General features: G+C 43.9%; 1 protein-coding gene across 1 annotated transcript in view; it reads left to right on the top strand.

The window, feature by feature from the left end:
• Nucleotides 1-19737, top strand: part of adamts17 (ADAM metallopeptidase with thrombospondin type 1 motif, 17) — a gene marked incomplete at both ends in the record, with an annotated part of 178466 nt that overhangs the window by 110709 nt on the left and 48020 nt on the right. The window contains 4 exons of the mRNA XM_083993041.1: nucleotides 7305-7445; nucleotides 14063-14213; nucleotides 17735-17836; nucleotides 17946-18091. Coding sequence (XP_083849167.1) covers nucleotides 7305-7445; nucleotides 14063-14213; nucleotides 17735-17836; nucleotides 17946-18091 — 540 coding nt within the window. The remainder of the gene's footprint in view (nucleotides 1-7304; nucleotides 7446-14062; nucleotides 14214-17734; nucleotides 17837-17945; nucleotides 18092-19737) is intronic.

Raw genomic sequence — 19737 nt, 5'->3', positions numbered from 1 at the left:
GGGCTTCAATACAAGACGGACATTACATACGAGCAGCATGGAGGTATTTGGATGTTTTTTGGTGTGTCTTTTTGTTACGAAGACAGTTGGTATCCATTTGCAACCGTTATATGGACATGCACTGCTACGCCGAGACCCCCTGTAACTCAGAGAAGCCACGGATAACTCTGAAACTTCTCCTAGCCCTTTAGTCAACATGAGGGTGAGTAGATAATGAGTGAAATTTCAATTTTGGTTGAACTATCCCTTTAAATATCAGAATTAATGACTGAGACTCAGAACCCTTAACCCCTCACCCTGTGTGACATCATGACGTTGATTCTCCTGGAGTTGAGATCAGTCCAAAGTGAGCTACGTAGGCCGTGCAGCAGCTCTGCCCCCCCCCCCCCCCCCCCCCGGGCCCTCGGGGGAGTTATCACAGTTTTCATCACGCAGCTTTGCTCCAGCTTTGGGGGCCAGGAAAGGAAACAAGCTGGCACACACTGTGTCTGACTGCTGCCCATGTACGCACACATTATGGAAGTAGTGTTACATAAGCACACACACACACACACACACACACACACTACATGGAATTATTTTTTTGTGTGCCAAGTAGCTATTAAAGCACTAAGGAAGTCGTATAAACTGTGAGCTCAGGCTGGTATTGTATAGACATTTTAATGGGAGGCTCAACATACTGGATTATATGTGATGAAAACTGGACCATTTATACACCTTTAATTATTGAATATACTGCATTCATACATACTGTATGTTTACCATGATCACTCTCTTGGTTCAGTGTTGGACAGCTGAAGGCTTTTACCTTCACTTCACTTTAACAGACACACGCCATCAGAGACATGTTACAAATCATCCAGTGTACCTACAAATATCTGTGTCTGCAGCTGGACGACAGTCTGGACTGGTCTGAGAGATGTCTATATTCTTAAGAAGACTGGGGTTTTTCAACATCTGCAACTACTGTTCCAGATGTTTTACCAGTCTGTGGTGGCCAGTGTCCTCTTCTACACAGTGATGTGCTGGAGAGGGAGCAGCAAGAAGAGGGACACAGTAGCTGGGTTTCCATCCAAATGTATCGAATTTAAGAAAGCAAATGCGAATTTATGCCCGTTTCCATTCGTTATTGTTTTGCGATTATTGGGAGAGGAGGAGTGTGCCGTGAGATTACGTCATAAGAGAGCGTGAATGTATCCATGACAACAGTTGACACTTTGCTGACATTCAACATCATGGACAATTTACTTACTTTCCGGACTATAGACGCACGTGTATAAGCCGCACCAGCTAAATTTTAAAAGAAAATACTGTAGGCTACATATATAGGCCGCACTTGGATATAAGCCACAGGTTTTCATGTTGTAACATGAGATATTTATACAGAAAGACAGTCGGGAACTGTGCAAGTCCGCTCGCTTTTCTGTGTTTTGGTTACACTCCTCTCGCCCATGTGCATCTGTTGACAACAAAGCCGGCGAAAAATCAATAAATGGAGCGGTGGAAAACGTTACATAACGATGTTACGGCGTGTGATTGTGTAGTCTTAACCGTCACAAACAAAAGATTACGGGTTACGGAGCGTGTTCGTGTCGCGGTGTGCAGAGGAGAGCTGGGACACCGCCTCGTTCTCCATTTGTTTGAACGTCGCTGGGTGAAGTCCAGCAGCACTTCACCCACAAACTCTGGCTCAATTATGACAAGTTTCCATAACAAAAAGTCGCATTTTCATTTAATCGATACGCTGACAAATCCACCCCCTCAAAGCGTCAAAACTTTTATGCACATTTACTGCCTTTTTTCGAATTAGCGGCGTTTCCGTCCAAGTATTTATTCGCAATTTTTGAAAATGCGAATAAAAAAAGGTGGATGGAAATGCAACTAGTGTGACTGGGCAGACTGGTAGGGATGGCTGGCTCGGTGGGGGACACGGAGCTGGACTCAATGGGGACAGCGGCAGAGAGACTGGGCCCTGGACAAACTACTGTCCCTGTCCCGCTCCACTGACAGACTCACAAACTCTCCCGGTCAGTAGACTGTACAAGACCTGTCTGACACGGGAAAGCAGACGGACATTCAGTACTTATCCAGGTTTTTCTTTTTTACATATTAAAGGTACATTGTGTAAGAATTCCTCCCATCTAGCGGTGCGGTTGTAGATCACAAGCAACTCAGTCGTATTTTTCATGCTGCATTCACGTGAAATCGGTTAGATGGCAGACGGACAACAGCCGCTGCAGTTAACGGCTTAAACAAGCCAAAACAAGTAAACAAGTGGCCCGTTGGGGCGGTGCGTGGCACAGTGGTTAAAGCGGCCGCCCCATGTAGAGGCTACAGTCCTCAACGCAGGCATCCCCGGTTCGAATCCCGCGTCGGGCAGACCTTTCCTGCATGTCATCCCCCCTCTCTCTGCCTCCCCCTTTCCTGTATATCTCACTGTGCTATCAAATAAAGGCAAAAAAGGCCAAAAAGTGGTCTGTCAGCACGAGGCAAAACAATACACGTGACAATATGTTGTCATGGTGATGTGGTATTGTTGACCTGACCCACGTTTTACCGGCTTTCTCTGGACTTCTGTGACTAAAATGACATGATCTGCATCTGACGGCCGTCTGCCTGACTGCAGGTGAATGCAGCATCAGTGTAACGCTCCATTCCTCCTCACTGCGTTACCACGGTGACTTTTCACAGACGCCACCTCCACCTGAGCCGACAGCTCCGGTGTCTCCGCTGAGTTTCCGTGGTTTCCTACCGTCACGCTGCCACTGAACGTAAAAACATGGAGACACCACATGGCAGCCAGCACCGAGCTTACCCGCTCCATGGAGATATGAATGATATGAACGGCTAATTCAGAGCTGAAAGGAACACTTCACTTTGTTGATGGGGGATTACTGATTAATGAAAAACAGACTTTTGATTTTCGTGATTAGATAACAGGAGAACTTACACAATGTACCTTTAATGCACATCAATCCAGTTTTGTACAGGTTCTCTTTGAACCTGCTACTGGATTTCTAAATGTCCCTCTAGTCTGGTTCAATAAATTCTATATTGTATCTCGATCAATGAAAGCTGCAGGGTTGAGACTGAGTCCTACCTGTGTATGTTGACACTGGTCTGTGTTCAAGCGCCGGTGCAATATACACATTTAAATGAGTCTGATGGTCACAGTGGGAGATTTTGATAACCTGTGTGCTAGCAGATCCCTGATCAGTCCCTGAGACTGACCGTGTGCTCTGCAGGAGACGGTTACTTCCTCCCTGTGTGTGAACTCAGTGTTTTTGGACGTGTAGCCCACGGTGAGTGAGATATCAGCTCACTTCAACACAGTTCTGGGTTGTGAAACGGTCTGTGTATAAGGAGAACATGCAGGGTGATAAGACACATTCCTATGGGACCGTGCGTAAAATGTGGAATGAATGAATAATAAATAGCAAGTTTAGCACACTGTGAATCTGTAGCTCTACATTAGATGTTCTGATGTTTCACAGACATGATCTCAAATGGGTGTTTTGTGCTTCAAGTTTAATGCAATGCAGCCATTTAATGAGGTCTACTTTATATGAGCAGTGGGGATTTGCAACATACAGTATTGTGTAAAAGTTCCAGCCCTTCATATGTTTAATGGTTTTGCATAGTGGATAAGAATCGAGAGGCCTTGGATCGGTCCCACATTTATTCTGCAGCATCACAACGACCCAATAATTACAGCCAGTGTCAAAAATAACAATCAACAGATGGCACAACCCCCCACAGAGTCCTCACTCTGGGATTACATGAAGAGACAGAAGACACTCAGTACGTTTACACGCACCGCTTAATCGAGCCATGCTCAAAATTCGATTTTGGCGTCTAATCAGACTTCTGTCCTTGTTTCAGTTTGCAACTGAGAAAATGGAATAACTGACGGGGACATGTCCTCCTCAACACCAGGTGGCGGTAATGCGTCGTTTCAGCGGGTTAATACGGAACCTTTTCCGGTTGACCTATTAGCCAGACGGCGTGGTCATGGTGATTTGGAGAGGCAGACAAGAACGCTGTAATGCTACAACAAGAGCTTCTGCCACCGGCTTTCTTGGATGGTTTTGTCCCGGGGTCTTACGCCAGCGCGGGGGGTGTGGAGCATGCTCGCTCACATGCGTTGTCTAGTGAAACTGCGATTAAGGCGTATACATGCTGGAGAAAGTCTTAATTGGAGTTCTCCAACTCCGATTTAACGCGTTACATGCACTCAGTTGTCGAGTTATAGTCGGATTAAAGGGACAATGAGGAGTTTCTCCATCGGCAAAACGAAAAATTCCGCGACAATAAAAAAGTCTCATATTAATGTGGATGAATCTACGCTACCCACACTTAAAGCAGAAGTAAGCGATCCGGTCGTTTTGGCTAATGCTGCGTTCCAGGCAGGCTTTTGAAACCGTAAATTACAGCTTCAAGTCACAACTTACGACTTTGTAGCATTCCAGGCAACCCACTTGTGTTTTTCCGACCTGTTTTACCTGTGAAAGTCACTATAACGGCCACTCGTAACTTCCGACCCGTGAACTCGTACCAAAAACACGAGTTACGGGCTGCCTTGAACGCACCATAACAGTCCTCGTCCCTACGTCACCACATTCACGCGCATCCCTTGGCTGCACACACAGCCCTTCATGCCGTTCTCTCTCCTCATTGGATAAAACTTGTAGGATACGAGAAAAGTTTTCTCCTCGGCTCAGAGCAGAGCAGAGGGACTGAGAGACCCGTGTTTCGGTCCAAACACTCTATGTAAGTGATTGCTGTCGGAAGATATAACTATTTAAGACTTATATTAACACAAATATATCGCTTACTTCTGCTTTAATAATGGGCCCATTTTCGATAAATATATTGTTTTGTGTCTGTTGTTATTTTGTTATTATTAGTGGTGGTGGAAACGCTGGTCGAGCCGACCAGCGTTTCTTTACTTTCAGTTTTGTGGCGAGTCATGGGAATAACGCCGCCGAATCTCCGTTTATGGTCGGAACTATGACGGTATGTGATCGTCTTCCAACCTCTGACTTTAATTCTTGATGAATGAAAACATGAGTCTGTCTTGCGCCGGTCAAAGAATTTCACGGTGCGCGGAGGCTCATAAATGTTGTGTGAAAACGCTTCGCTTTTACAAAACTCCTCGTTGTCCCTTTAAGTGCTTCATTTTATCTTTGACATGTACTGTAAGTCAAGAGAATTTCGGGCATTACCATCAGCAGTAAAAATGGCTCCAAGGTACATACTGTATAACTGTAGCAATGCCTCACAATAAATTAATTCAATCGAATAGGCTTCCTGTCTTCATTGGTTCCCATAATAACCATGAACTTTGTTTTATCTTCATTAACCAGCATGCCATATTCTTCACAGTATCTTTTCACACTTTTCAGTTTCTCTATCAACTTTTCTCTGGATGTAGCAAGGATGATAGTGTCACCCATTAGCATTAAAACATGCAGCCACTTCAGAAATCCATCATCTCCACACTGTTGTTTAACCTGTCTAATAAGACTATCAACAAACATTACAAACAAGAAACAGGGTGTGGGAGATCCTTGTCTTACACCAATTGAAGATGTTATTGTTGTGGAGCCCAAAATACTTGTACATAGACATCAAAGCTAAAATCATAATAATACCACACCCCAAACTTTGGAACATTCTGAACAGTTTTCCTCGTGGGACTCTGTCATAAGCTTTGGAGAAATCTATAAAAGCAATGTACAGTTGCACCTTCTTTCTCACACAATATTCTATCAGAAGCCTGAGTGCCACAATATGTTCATGCCGGAGAAAGTCGAATTCCAATCGCATTATCTTCGTGTCTTAATCTGAGTTCTCCAACTCCAATTTCAGTCGGACTAAGGTGTTTACATGCACTCAGTTGTCCAGTTATAGTCGGATTAAGGCAATAATTTGTTCTCCAAGAGGCTTCAACAAGCTGTCATGGCAGCCTCTTGCAGTCAAGAACCTGGAAGAACTGTGTGCAAGTGTGCAAAGGAGAAGTGGAGCTGTTTGAAAGACAAATGATGATTTGATTTAGGTTTCTTCTGTTGACTGAGCTTTTTATGAAGTTAATCTATATAGACTGTTCATGACATTATTTTTGACTGCATCGTCACCTAACTTATAGTGTCTAAAATCTTTGCACAGTGCTGTACATTTAATGTTTGGTGTCGTGTGTAAGATAATGAGGCCTGAACAGGACCCGTCCCTGCTGGCAGGTTGTTACACACTGATGGATTCTCTGTGCTGTGAAGGCACTGTGCTGTCTGCTGCTGTGCATGAGGACAAGAATGAGTCCTTAAGTGTAATTCTATATTGTTTTCTATTCGACCAGGGGAAGAGTCTGCACTTGTAATTTATTAGTTTCTGAGTCTGTGCCTGGAGTTCAGACTAGGTTGTTGTTTTTAATTTGCAAATGTAGGTCATGGCTTTGGGTGGACACTCAACTCACACACACACTCACACTCGTACATACACACACGCTTAGTAACTGTGCCAAAGTGAAGTCCTCTCTGTTTCAATACACACTCATTCCTGCGTTGCTTTATGTGTGTCTCTCACTCAGACTTGCAGTGTGTGTGTGTGTGTGTGTGCATTCTGTGAGTAAGAGATCCTTCCTGTCAGAGCTTCCCTCAGGCTCTCTTTTGAAATGTGTGTGCTGCAGCCGTGTGTACTTGCAGGTTGTCTCGAATGAAAATCCTGATTTTTAGAATTCTCACACACACATTACACTACTACCACTCAGGATTCAGAATCCCAAGTACAGTTGGCACGGTGACGAATTAAAGATGAGTCATGTGGCATCTCTGATTAGCTGTTATTTGTGTTACTGTTCCATTACTTAATCGTTTAATTCTGCTGAGCGTGGGTTGAAGCTCACACATGGCTCTGCCCCTCTGTGTCTGTGGACTCTCCATGTTAGATCAGTAATAGATTTGTTACATTAAAGTGAGTCATCCAGTACTGTCAAGTTTCACTAAGAGAACTGTCGACAAGAAAGTCACAAGAATGACTTTTTCTTCTATAAGGCTCTTATCCAAGTTAGTTTTCAGTTCATCTCCTCAGGGCTGCTTGTTGTTTCTATTCATTTTATGAAAACCATAAGAATCAAACAATATCTTCATCTCCGTGGCTGCAGAAAACACGTGTGCACTGTGTGCATCACTCAGTGCTTCAAAACATATCTGTTCTACAAACAGAGACTGTGAAGGTAGCAGGTGAATATAATAACCAGCTCTACTTGTCTTTAACTTTGTGTCCTTGTATCCATGTCTTGTCCTCAGCATGGGAATGAGCCACGATGACGACCACGCCACCTGCACCGGCCACTCCCACATCATGTCGGGTGAATGGGTGAAAGGAAGAAACCCCAGTGACCTGTCCTGGTCCTCGTGCAGCCGTGATGATCTGGAGAACTTCCTCAGGTGAGACGCAGCTGGACTCCTAGAGATCTTAAAGGGATAGTTCAACATTTTGGCAAATTGGCCATAATCGCTATAGTCATAGCAGTAGGTTCGTTAACTTTATTTGGCGGTGTAAGCTGTTTTTAGAACGGCGGAGCGGAGCAGCAGGCTGCTCAGAGCTACGCTATGGAGGCTAAAGGAATTTCTTGGTTTCCCTCATCAAACTCATCAAATACACAATCCAACAACTCCAAAACGCTTTCGTGGACAAGTTGTGACCTGCACAATCACCACGCTATGAGATAATAATGGAACGTTACGAAACAGAGCCGTTTTCGAGGTAAATACAGGGTAAATACAGAGTTTGCTTGCTGAAAAACTGTCCCTGAACGCAACGCGCATCAGTGGTTTTGCATGAATTTACCTCTAAAACAACTCTGTCTGGTAATGTTCCGTTATTATCTCACAGCGTGGTGATTGTGCAACTCACAACTTGTCCACGACAGCGTTTTGGAGTTGTTAGGTTGTGTATTTGATGAGTTTGATGCGGGAAACCAAGAAATTCCTCCATAGCTTAGCCCTGAGCAGCCTTCCGCGCTGCTCCGCCGTTCTAAAAAATAGCTTACACTGACAATTAAAGGTAACAAACCTACTGCTATGACTATAGCTATTATGGCAATGGGCCAATTTGCCAAAATGTTGAACTATCCCTTTAATGGGAGGCCAGGGTTTGAAAAGTTACAGTGAGTCAGTGTCAGTAATGAATTTTTGTCCTAATGAGTTCAAAATTGTTCTTGTTCTTGGTAGAAACCTTTGCACAGACCACAGTTATTTTATTCATTTATTAACTTTCCCTGTGTGTGTCTAGTTATTTGTAGAAGCAAAATATTATTTCATAATGGACCAGCTGTGAGGAGGTAACTGACCTCCTGCTGCCCTGATACCTCCTGCCAAATGGTGGGACAGTGGTGGGTTCCTTCATGATGCAAGGATATGTTGTATGGAGGAGAGAGGTAGTACCAATGATCTTCTCTGCTGTGTTCACTGTTCAGTGTAAGGTCCTATGCAGTTGTCATGCCGATACCAGGTGGTCAGGAGGTTGTTACTTCTAAAGCAGGTGAAAAGCAGGTGAATGGAGGCCCTTTGTCCCCCAATCACACCGGATATCAACCTCCATCTCAGGTGATCTTATCACAGTTTTCAGCTCTAAGTTCAGGTGTGAACACACCCAAGATGCACTCAGGGCTCATCTGAGATCTGATCACTCAGACCCATTCAGAGGTGGTCTGGACCACGTGTCCACATTCCTTTAGCACAGTGAACGCAAATGTGTCCTGACATCAGCTTCTACTCTACTGACGTCCTCTGAAGGACCACCTACTCTACTGATGTCCTCTGAAGGACCACCTACTCTACCAATGTCCTCTGAAGGACCTCCTACTGTACAGACGTCCCCTGAAGGACCTCCTACTCTACCAATGTCCTCTGAAGGACCTCCTACTGTACCGACGTCCTCCGAAAGACCGCCTACTTTACTGACATCTTCTGAAGGACGGCCTACTCTACCAATGTCCTCTGAACAGGACAACGGTACTCTACTTACGTCCTCTGACGGACCATCTACTCTACCGACGTCCTCTGAAGGACCGTCTACTCTACCGACGTCCTCTGAAGGACCTCCTACTCTACCGACGTCCTCTGAAGGACCTCCTACTCCATCAACGTCCTCTGAAGGACCCCCTACTCTACTGATGTCCTCTGAAGGACCTCCTACTCTACCTATGTCCTCTGAAGGACCTCCTACTCTACTGACGTTCTCTGAAGGACCTCCTACTCTACCGACGTCCTCTGAAGGACCTCCTACTCTACCAATGTCCTCTGAAGGACCTCCTACTGTACCGACGTCCTCTGAAGGACCTCCTACTCTACCGACGTCCTCTGAAGGACCTCCTACTCTACCGACGTCCTCTGAAGGACCTCCTACTCTACCGACGTCCTCTGAAGGACCTCCTACTCTACCGACGTCCTCTGAAGGACCTCCTACTCTACCGATGTCCTCTGAAGGACCTCCTACTGTACCGACGTCCTCCGAAAGACCGCCTACTCTACTGACGTCTTCTGAAGGACCTCCTACTCTACTGATGTCCTCTGAAGGACCACCTACTCTACCGACGTCCTCTGAAGGACCCCCTACTCTACTGATGTCCTCTGAAGGACCTCCTACTCTACCTATGTTCTCTGAAGGACCTCCTACTCTACTGACGTCCTCTGAAGGACCTCCTACTCTACCGACGTCCTCTGAAGGACCTCCTACTCTACTGATGTCCTCTGAAGGACCTCCTACTCTACTGACATCCTCTGAAGGACCTCCTACTCTACTGACGTCCTCTGAAGGACCTCCTACTCTACTGATGTCCTCTGAAGGACCATCTACTCCACCGACGTCCTCTGAAGGACGGCCTACTCTATCTACGTCCTCTGAACAGGACAACGGTATTCTACCAACATTCTCTGAGGGACCACCTACTCTACCGACGTCCTCTGAAGGACCTCCTACTCTACCGACGTCCTCTGAAGGACCTCCTACTCTACCGTCGTCCTCTGAAGGACCTCCTACTCTACCGTCGTCCTCTGAAGGACCTCCTACTCTACTGACGTCCTCTGAAGGACCTCCTACTCTACTGACGTCCTCTTGAAGGGCCTCCTTTTCTACCAATGCCACAGATTCATTATGAACAAGAAATATTTTCTGTCTGATTATTGCCTAAAAAAACATCAACACACACCTGTTTATTTCTATGTAAAACAGGAAATGTGATCAGTTTAGAAATGATCAGTAGAGACTAATGTTAAAGTGGGTGTGAACAGACCCAGTCAATACTGATTGCTGCGATTGATCACTGATCACTTTAAATTACACAAAAAATGGAGACATTGCAGTGTTGTCATTGGAGAGCTCTGTCATGTGTGAAGTGCTTTGCTGATGAGGCCCAATACAGCCTTGTGGTTGAAGTTGGATGATGTCAGCAGTATGAATAGGAGTGGGTTCAGTACATAACCCAAACTGACTGTTGTTCACCAATTAGGAAGCGCAGGACTCATTAGGTTTTTACAGAGCAGTGATACCAGTTAGAAAAATATGAAAGTGAGAAAAGAACAGAGCATTACTGAGTTTTATGGATATGGACAAGACTGAGTTATGATGACATAAGTATCCACCCTTAAAGTTGTCGTTTTTTTAAAGTTTGCTCACAAAAAGTAGTCATTGTTCAACTTAGTTAAAATCATGAAGGTTTCAATTTCTCACAGCAGCTGCTGTTGTGGTTCCAGTTTGTCTTAGCATATGGAAACTAAACTTCAGCCACACACTGTGTTCAGACTGATGACACAAATGCACAACGGGAGATTGCATCGAGTTACAAAAGCTGGAGTAATGGAGGGTGGCCCAGACGTGACGTCATGATCTCGACTCTCCATATCCTCTGCATCTCCAAAGCTAGCACGCTCAACTGATGATACTGATGTCAGACACTTGGCTTCCTTTAGCTTGAGCAAATCGCTGTAACAACTTACTGCTGCAGATGAACTTGGTGCACACACAGGGACTAAACCTCCATAGGTTTAGAGCGTTATTAAATGGCAAATGGTGAAAGCACCTTTCTCTGAGGAACATCAACCAGCTACAGTTCACTGCCTGTACCCAAGAACTTTTCTTTCTTTCTTTCTTTCTTTCTTTCTTTCTTTCTTTCTTTCTTTCTTTCTTTCTTTCTTTCTTTCTTTCTTTCTTTCTTTCTTTCTTTCTTTCTTCCCTTCTTCCCTTCTTTCTTTCTTCTTGAAAATACTGCTGATAGCTACTGGGAAAGGTCCAAGTCAACTTCTTGTTGCTCTTCCCCATGGTCAATGAAACAACATATGGAAGGACACTGTTCCTCCATCCATCTTGACAAGAAACGAAGCTGTTCTGGAGCCTCGTGCCATAATGACTCCACTACTAGGATACTCCATGTTTCTTTTTCCTCACTTTTGTCACCCATCTGGGTTTTATGACATGAACTGAACAACTGAACCCATTTTTTATATGTTGTTGAGTTGTGTTCTTATATTTGCCCACATAATTCCGTCAATCATCAATCTGTGATTCTAATCGTGGTAACATGATGATGTCATATCATCCATGATCGTAGATACGTAGATGCCGCATTTGGGCTTGTCAGGAATGTCTCACGGCCGCCATCTTGAGGAGTAGTTCCTCCTGACAAGCAGTCGGTCAGACCGGGTTTGACAGCTGTGAATCTGGCAAAATGCCAAACTTTTGTGCCACGTACGGATGTTCCCATGAAAGAAACGCCAAAACGAAGAGACATGGAATAACTTTTCTCAAGTAATAAGTTGTTTGATATAACTGTTATGAACTTGTTGAATTTGATGTAGGTAAGTTATCTGACATAAATGAAACTAACATAACGTATCATAGGGTGGGATATGTGTTACATTTAGTGCTAAACTATTAATATATTAACTACCGGTATATATACCGGTAGTTAATATATTAATAGTTTGCTATTTTGTTGCCTGTATGTGTAGGCTATAGGCTGTGGTAGTTGTGAGTGGTTGCCATGGTGATGAGGCCGGCGAGTGAGTGTAAACCACTGTAGGCTACCTATATAATTGTGCTAGGCCATATTAAATCAGTTTCATGGCACTTACATTAACCCTAACTGCTAACGTGAGTTATGTACCTGAATCGAATGAATTGTCTTGACCAAGCAGCAGGTTCTCCTGTCACTGGCTCTTTCTTTCATTCTCATTCTTTCTTTCTCATATGCAAATCCAATCCAGAGTTCAAATAAAACTTCACCAAATTGAAACTGGAAGTGAAACATCTCCCCGTCAGACTCCAAGCTCCTGAGCAACATCTGGCCATCAGCCATTCCTCTAAGAGAGTTCAATTGAAAAAAGCTGAGAGTCTGACAGTCAGATGTGGGTGGGGCCTCACATGCTCCGAATCTGACAGACATCTAAAGAACATTGTGAGGGCTGGTCTCCAGGGCTGCTTTCTGCTGGATGTAAAACAGGATTTATGCTAAAAACCTGTTTTGCATTCATGAATCTGTCTCTCACACTCCCAGTTCTTAACTTTCAGATTGATCACAGCTCAAATATGCTCTATGCTCATTTAATAATTCCATGTCATCTGAGGTTAGAGGCTCAGCTGAGCAGTCTTGATGGAACGGGACGTTTTCGAATGGGCTGAGTGATTTATCAGACCTGGAAACTGATCTGTGAAGCAGCTTAAGAGAAACGTCTCCAACTCACTGGTACCAAAACCGCAAACACGGAGAAAATGGAAACATGTTTTCTTTTACAGCAGAATCATCGCCACCATCAGTCTTCCTCTTACAACACCAAAGACCAGTGACACGCATCATCAAAGTGGAGTTGAACTTCTCTAAATGAGAATGACATTTAGACCTTTTTCTGCTTCCAAACATCTGCTGTATTCTTGAAAATGGAACCGCTGCTGCAAGAGAGCTCATTTTGAGTAATGTAGAAATATCAAATGAATAATTAAAGTTATCATTTGGAGCGTTTTATGCCTTTATTAGATAGGACGGTGGAACGAGACAGGAAAGCAGGCCGAGGGGCTTGCAGGTTGACTTGCAGTCGGGAGTCGAACCGGTGATCGCTGCTTCAGGCAGTGCCAACATGGGATGTGCTCTAACCACTGGACCACCGCACACCTCTCAAATGAATTATTAATGTTACACACATTTCTGACGTCTGGCCCATTCTTGTTTAAACACATTTCTCAATGCAGTTTACATTTTGATGTGTGGTGCTGGTAGGTCTGAGGGTAGGACATGGACATGCAGTCTGGTTAGAATAAACATCACAGTGGACTACGTTTCACTTTCCCACCACTTGTCTGACTTGTCTAAGGCCATGATCCTGTAGTTAGTTGAGAATCTCTGACTGGGTGTTGGCCAACACACACAGAAATTGGTAACTGTTGTTGGATTATGTAGGATCACCTCACTTGAGATAAATCTTAGGATGAAAAAGATAAGATGGGGTAATTCTAGTTAGAGAGGATTTGCTTCTGCAAGTTTCTGAGCCAATATAACAAAGAACTTTGGCTGTTTTGGGAGCACACAGGGGCTCCCTTAGTAGTAGGATGATGTTCTCAATAAAGCACTTGGTGAGCGTCGATCTGCTGCATATCTAAACATCATGCAGTAGTAACTATAAAAATTAGGGCTCCATGTGGCCCTGGGCCCTCTTTTTGAAGGCGGTTGTCACTGTGTATTAATCCACAAGCTGCATTTTTGCAGACTAAGATAAAATATTGTGCTGGACAATAAACTCAGCCCCCAGGAAACATGCACAAATAATAGACAGAGATCACACATACAATGGAGCCTTTGCTTTGGCTCATACTTTAAATGCTTTGATGTCACCATCGATGCTCATCTGCATCTGCTTTCAAAATAACAACTAACATTGTTCAGAATCTGCCATGCTAATGCCAAGTCTCTCTTGGACTCCGATTCGACAATGAAAACAAAACTCTTGGAAGTGAAAGAGCTGACTGGTAAGCACGCAGTATGAATCCATCTCTTCTCTGGCCTCTCAAACAGATCCAAAGCCAGCGGCTGCCTACTGCACACAGACCCCAGGAGCCGTTACCAGGTCCGGCTGCCTCCCAAGCTGCCGGGCATGCACTACAGCGTCGACGAGCAGTGCCAGATCCTGTTTGGAACCAACGCCACTTTCTGCAATGACATGGAGGTACAACACACTCCCATTAAATGCAGTATTTTAAATGTCACATATTATTCCGTTTAACAATGTGGGATTGACTCCCAGTCGATGACATTTGGCTTCCTCTTCCCAGCGGATGCTGTCAGCGGGTTTGGTCTGGTTTTCATGTGTGTTCATTCCTTTATTGTTCCGCAAAGCTGTCGCATGTGATGTCGTGATGATGTACGTCATCAGTCGTCCTCTCCACATCTGACCTGTGATTATTATATTAGATTAGATAGATTATTATAATTATGTGAAGAAGGGTGGAGCGAGAGGATAGCGGGAAAGCGGGGAAGTGGCCTTGAGGCGTGCTTAAAGAGATAGTCTTCCTGTCTGAACTTTCGCTTAGCTTCATTAAAAGAATAGTTCACCCAAAATTGAAATTTCACTCATTATCCACTCACCCTCATGTGGACTAAGGGTGGAAGTGCGGAAATGCAATCAATAAATATTCCTTTTGCAAGTGAGGACAGTGTGCTGGAGTTTTGAAGAAAAGGTCAACATTTACCAACATGTAGAGTGGAACAAGTTGGAACAACACTGAGCACCTGTGTCCCACATGCTAATGTGGTTTGTTCAGGTTAAATGTTAAATGTTAACTCTGACATCCACTGTTTCTTCAATTTTACAAGGAACTTTTAAAATATTATAAAAGTGATAGTGTTAATATGGTTTTGATGATGAATGCTGAGTGTATCCATAACTTACATTCCACCTGTAACACCCTGTGGTCAGAACCTGCAGCCAGTCTGGCTTTCATGGACTCTGGGAGCGTACTGGTCCAGACTTTTGTAAATCTTTAAAGGGATAGTTCACCCAAAATTGAAATTTCACTCATTATCTACTCACCCTCATGTGGACTAAGGGCTGGGAGAAGTTTCAGAGTCCTCCGTGGCTTCTCTGAGTTACAGGGGGTCTCGGCGTAGCAGTGCATGTCCATGTAACGGTTGCAAATGGATACCAACTGTCTTTGTAACAAAAAGACACACCAAAAAAACATCCAAATACCTCCATGCTGCTCGTATGTAATGTCCCTCTTGTATTGAAGCCCCGAAAGTCTATATTTCAAGCGTGTTCTCGCGAGATTTAGACGGACCAGGAAGAGGAGCTTCCGTTAAAAACAAGCTTGAAATATAGACTCATTTAAGTTTTTTCGGGACAATTTCGCATTTCGGGGCTTCAATACAAGAGGGACATTACATACGAGCAGCATGGAGGTATTTGGATGTTTTTTGGTGTGTCTTTTTGTTATGAAGACAGTTGGTATCCATTTGCAACCGTTATATGGACATGCACTGCTACGCCGAGACCCCCTGTAACTCAGAGAAGCCACGGAGGACTCTGAAACTTCTCCCAGCCCTTAGTCAATTTTGCATGAACTATCACTTTAAGACAGTCTGTATCTTGATGGAGGTGGTGCAGGGGTGGAGGTGGGCTGAGAGTTTTGCTGAAATGACGGCTGGATGACAGCAGAGAGAGAGAGTACTGAGTAATTTGACAGCTAATGACTGATTGGTGGAGTGAGAGGATAGCGGGAAAGCGGGGAAGTGGCCTTGAGGCATGCTTAAAGAGATAGTCTTCCTGTCTGAACTTTCGCTTAGCTTCATTAAGTTGATCATGGTGAACTTCCTGTATTAAAATACTCATGAACATCCTGATGAGTAGCTTGAAAACCTGGATGAATTGTAATAAATCAACCTGGACCACCAGGAGCAGCTCAACAGGAGCCACACTAGCCACGTTTACATGTACAATCTGATTATAATCATTCTGATCGGAAATTCCAACTTCACTGTTTACATGGATGCAAAATAAAGTTATCCGATTGAAACGCGTGTGCACATGCATCAAGCAGTCAGAATAAATTCACTGTTCAGCTGACCTTCTCTCTCTACAGGTCTGTTGCCTCCTTGGATGAAAAGGGATTTACTGTATACCGTTTGCTGCAAACGTTTCTTTGATTAAAGAGATAGTTCAACATTTTGGAAAATTGGCCCATTGCCGTAATCCCTATAGTTTTAGGAGTAGGTTTGTTACCTTTATATGTCGGTGCAAGCTATTTTTAGAACGGCGGAGCAGAGCCGTGAGCTGCTCAGAGCTACGCTACGGAGGCTCATGGGATTTCTTGGTTTCCCTCATCAGACTCATCAAATACACAATCCAACAACTCCAAAACGCTCTGGTGGACAAGTTGTGACCTGCACATTCACCACGCTATGAGATAATAACAGAACGTTACCAGACAGAGTTGTTTTAGAGGTAAATTCATGCAAAACCACTGATGCGCGTTCCTGTCAAAGGCAGTTTTTCAGCAAGCAGTCTCTGCATTTGCCTCGAAAACAACTCTGTCTCGTAACGTTCTGTTATTATCTCATAGTGTGGTGAATGTGAGTTTGATGAGGGAAACCAAGAAATCCCATTAGCCTCCGTAGCGTAGCTCTGAGCAGCTCACGGCTCTGCTCCGCCGTTCTAAAAACAGCTTGCACCGTCAATTAAAGGTAACGAACCTATTATTTTGATTATGGCAATGGGCCAATTTGCCAAAATGTTGAACAATCCCTTTAAGCACAGGAGATTATATTTTACATAGCAGGACGGCAGCGGTTCATTTTGTGCTGCTTCCACCTCCAAAAACCAAGAGCCAGTGGATGAAGGTCAGAAGCAGAGATTTTAATCAGAACAACTGTTTACATGGAGCTGGATCCGAAAATCGACCGGCATAAACCACCCATCTTGATCGGAAAGAAATGTCTTTCTGTTTCATTCTGATTATTTGTGTCCATGTCAACATGGCTACTGTCAAAAGTCACAGGGATGATGAGTCATGAGAGGAAAAACTGCAGTGACATCATGTGATGTTACATGTGACAGTTTTGGAGAAGAAACACAAAGGAGTGTGAACCAACAGTGGGATCAAGACATTAACTGTCTACAGACAGACAGCAGATGTAAACTGCTGACATGCAGGTTATTGCAGAGTTACAGTATGTAAACAGTAGTTACAAGAGGCCTGGAGGCTGCAGGCAAAGTGAACAAGTCTTCATTTGCATTTTTTTTGTCTTTCACAGGTTGTAGTTGTAAAAATACTTGAGATTCCAGCGGTCAGAGCTCCGTGAATGAGATAGGATATTAAGCAGGTTGCTGCGCTGTGAATCCACCTGGTTATGACTTAAATACACACTTTTACAATTTGTCAGCAACAGAAGCACAAGCACTCTGAGCTCGAAGCCTGTCATTTGATTGGGCAACTGTCAGACATTCAGAGTACACAGAGCTGTTTCGCAGAGACAGTTCAGAAATGTTTCAAAATAAAAGCCCTTTAGTGGTTCGCGGGACAGAATCTTTCACTTACTTGTGGGGCTTTGAATATTTAGTGACAAAAGCTTTAGATGACGACAAAAGTGAATGGATTGAAATGATTGCGGAGTTGATATTGAATTTATTTTGGAAATGTTGTGATTTTTATCAGAATTGATCTCCCTTGTCTTTGTGTGTGTGTTTATCAGCACCTCATGTGTGCCGGCCTGTGGTGTCTAGTAGAGGGAGATTCATCCTGCAAGACCAAACTGGATCCTCCTCTGGATGGAACAGAGTGTGGAGCAGACAAGGTAGAGCTTCCTTACCGACACATTGTTACAGATTCTGACAGGCAGAGAACACAACAATGAGTTATTAAAATGTTTAATCTTGATGTGTGTATGCCTGTGTGTGTGTTAGTGGTGCAGGGCAGGCGAGTGTGTCAGTAAGACTCCCATCCCTCAGCACGTGGACGGAGACTGGAGTTCATGGAGCCAGTGGAGCATGTGCAGCAGGACCTGCGGTACTGGAGTCCAGTTCAGACAGAGGAAATGTGACAACCCTCCGTATGTCACCTCTCTGTCTGCGTGTGTGTGTGAGAGAGAGAGAGAGAGAGAGAGAGAGAGAGAGAGAGAGAGAGAGAGAGAGAGAGAGAGAGAGAGAGAGAGAGAGAGAGAGAGAGAGAGAGAGAGAGAGAGAGAGAGAGAGAGAGAGGGATTAAGAAGAGTTAAAGGGATAGTTCAACATTTTGGCAAATTGGCCCATTGCCATAATCGCTATAGTCATAGGAGTAGGTTTGTTACCTTTAATTGTCAGTGGAAGCTATTTTTAGAATGGCAGAGCAGAGCCGTGAGCTGCTCAGAGCTACGCTACAGAGGCTAAAGGGATTTCTTGGTTTCCTTCATCAAACTCATCAAATACACAATCCAACAACTCCAAAACGCTCTGGTGGACAAGTTGTGACGGAGTTGTTTTCGAAATAAATTCATGCAAAACTGCTGATGCGCGTTCCTGTCAGGGGCAGTTTTTCAGCAAGCTGTCTCTGCATTTGGCTCTAAAATCACCAGAGCGTTTTGGAGTTGTTGGATTGTTTATTTGATGAGTTTGATGAGGGAAACCAAGAAATCCCATGAGCCTCTGTAGCGTAGCTCTGAGCAGCTCACGGCTCTGCTCTGCCGTTCTAAAAATAGCTTGCACCGACAAATAAAGGTAACAAATCTACTCCTATTATATTATATAGGAATTATGGCAATGGGCAATGGGCCAATTTTCCAAAATGTTGAACTATCTCTTTAAGAAAGTCAGTCACATTTATAATCACAGTCAGATAATGTATTGATTGGGGCAAATTAGTTTGAGTTACAGTTGCTCCCATGGCGAAGAATAGAGAATAGCAAGTGGACAAAGATAGATGTATACATAAAATATTAATAATATGTCCATAATATACAGTATTTAATACAAAATGTAAAGGTCATAATCTGCTAAGTGAGGGCCCAGTAGAGACTTAGTGAGACAGGAGAACCAAGTTGAAATGTGTGTGCCATATTTTGATTCAAACTGAATTTTGTGAAAATGCTACATGTGATGAATCCCAGGTAGGAGAAAGAAGCAGTGAGTCAGGAGGAGTAAAAGTAAATTCTCTCTGCTGTTGGTGTGTAATGGATGTGACTTTGTGAAACTGATGCTTGATGCAGATCTCCATGGAGCTCTGCATCCAGCTTAGTTTATATCTGTCGACACAGAAAACTCTGCTTTTAATAGTATGCCTTACACACACATATTTCATATTTTTAATCGTGAGTAAATGTGTTTAAAGTCAGCTGTGTGCATTCAGAGTGAATGGTTGGATCTCTGTGAGTCTGTGAGGTGCTATCATGTGATACTGTCACCGCAGCACGGGTCTCCTCCGTCTTACAGAACCAGACTGACTGCTACACTGCCGAGCGGCACCTCGCTGAAAAGCACAGCAACTAAACTGATTCTAATTGACACCCAGGTCAGATTCAACAAGCATGCATGAAAATAATCTTCATTCATGCGTCATTTCTAAGTGACACTGACCTGTTCTGCATCACACCACCACTGAAATGTCTTCAAGTCTGTCTTAGATGGTTTACCTCCTGCAGTGCAACTGTTCACACTGTATGTAATGTGTGTGTGTGTGTGTGTGTGTGTGTGTGTGTGTGTGTGTGTGTGTGTGTGTGTGTGT

This window comes from Trachurus trachurus (genome assembly GCF_905171665.1).
Source record: "Trachurus trachurus genome assembly, chromosome: 3".
NCBI classification, from domain to species: Eukaryota; Metazoa; Chordata; class Actinopteri; order Carangiformes; family Carangidae; genus Trachurus; species Trachurus trachurus.
This window is presented reverse-complemented; position numbering and strand designations above follow the sequence as displayed.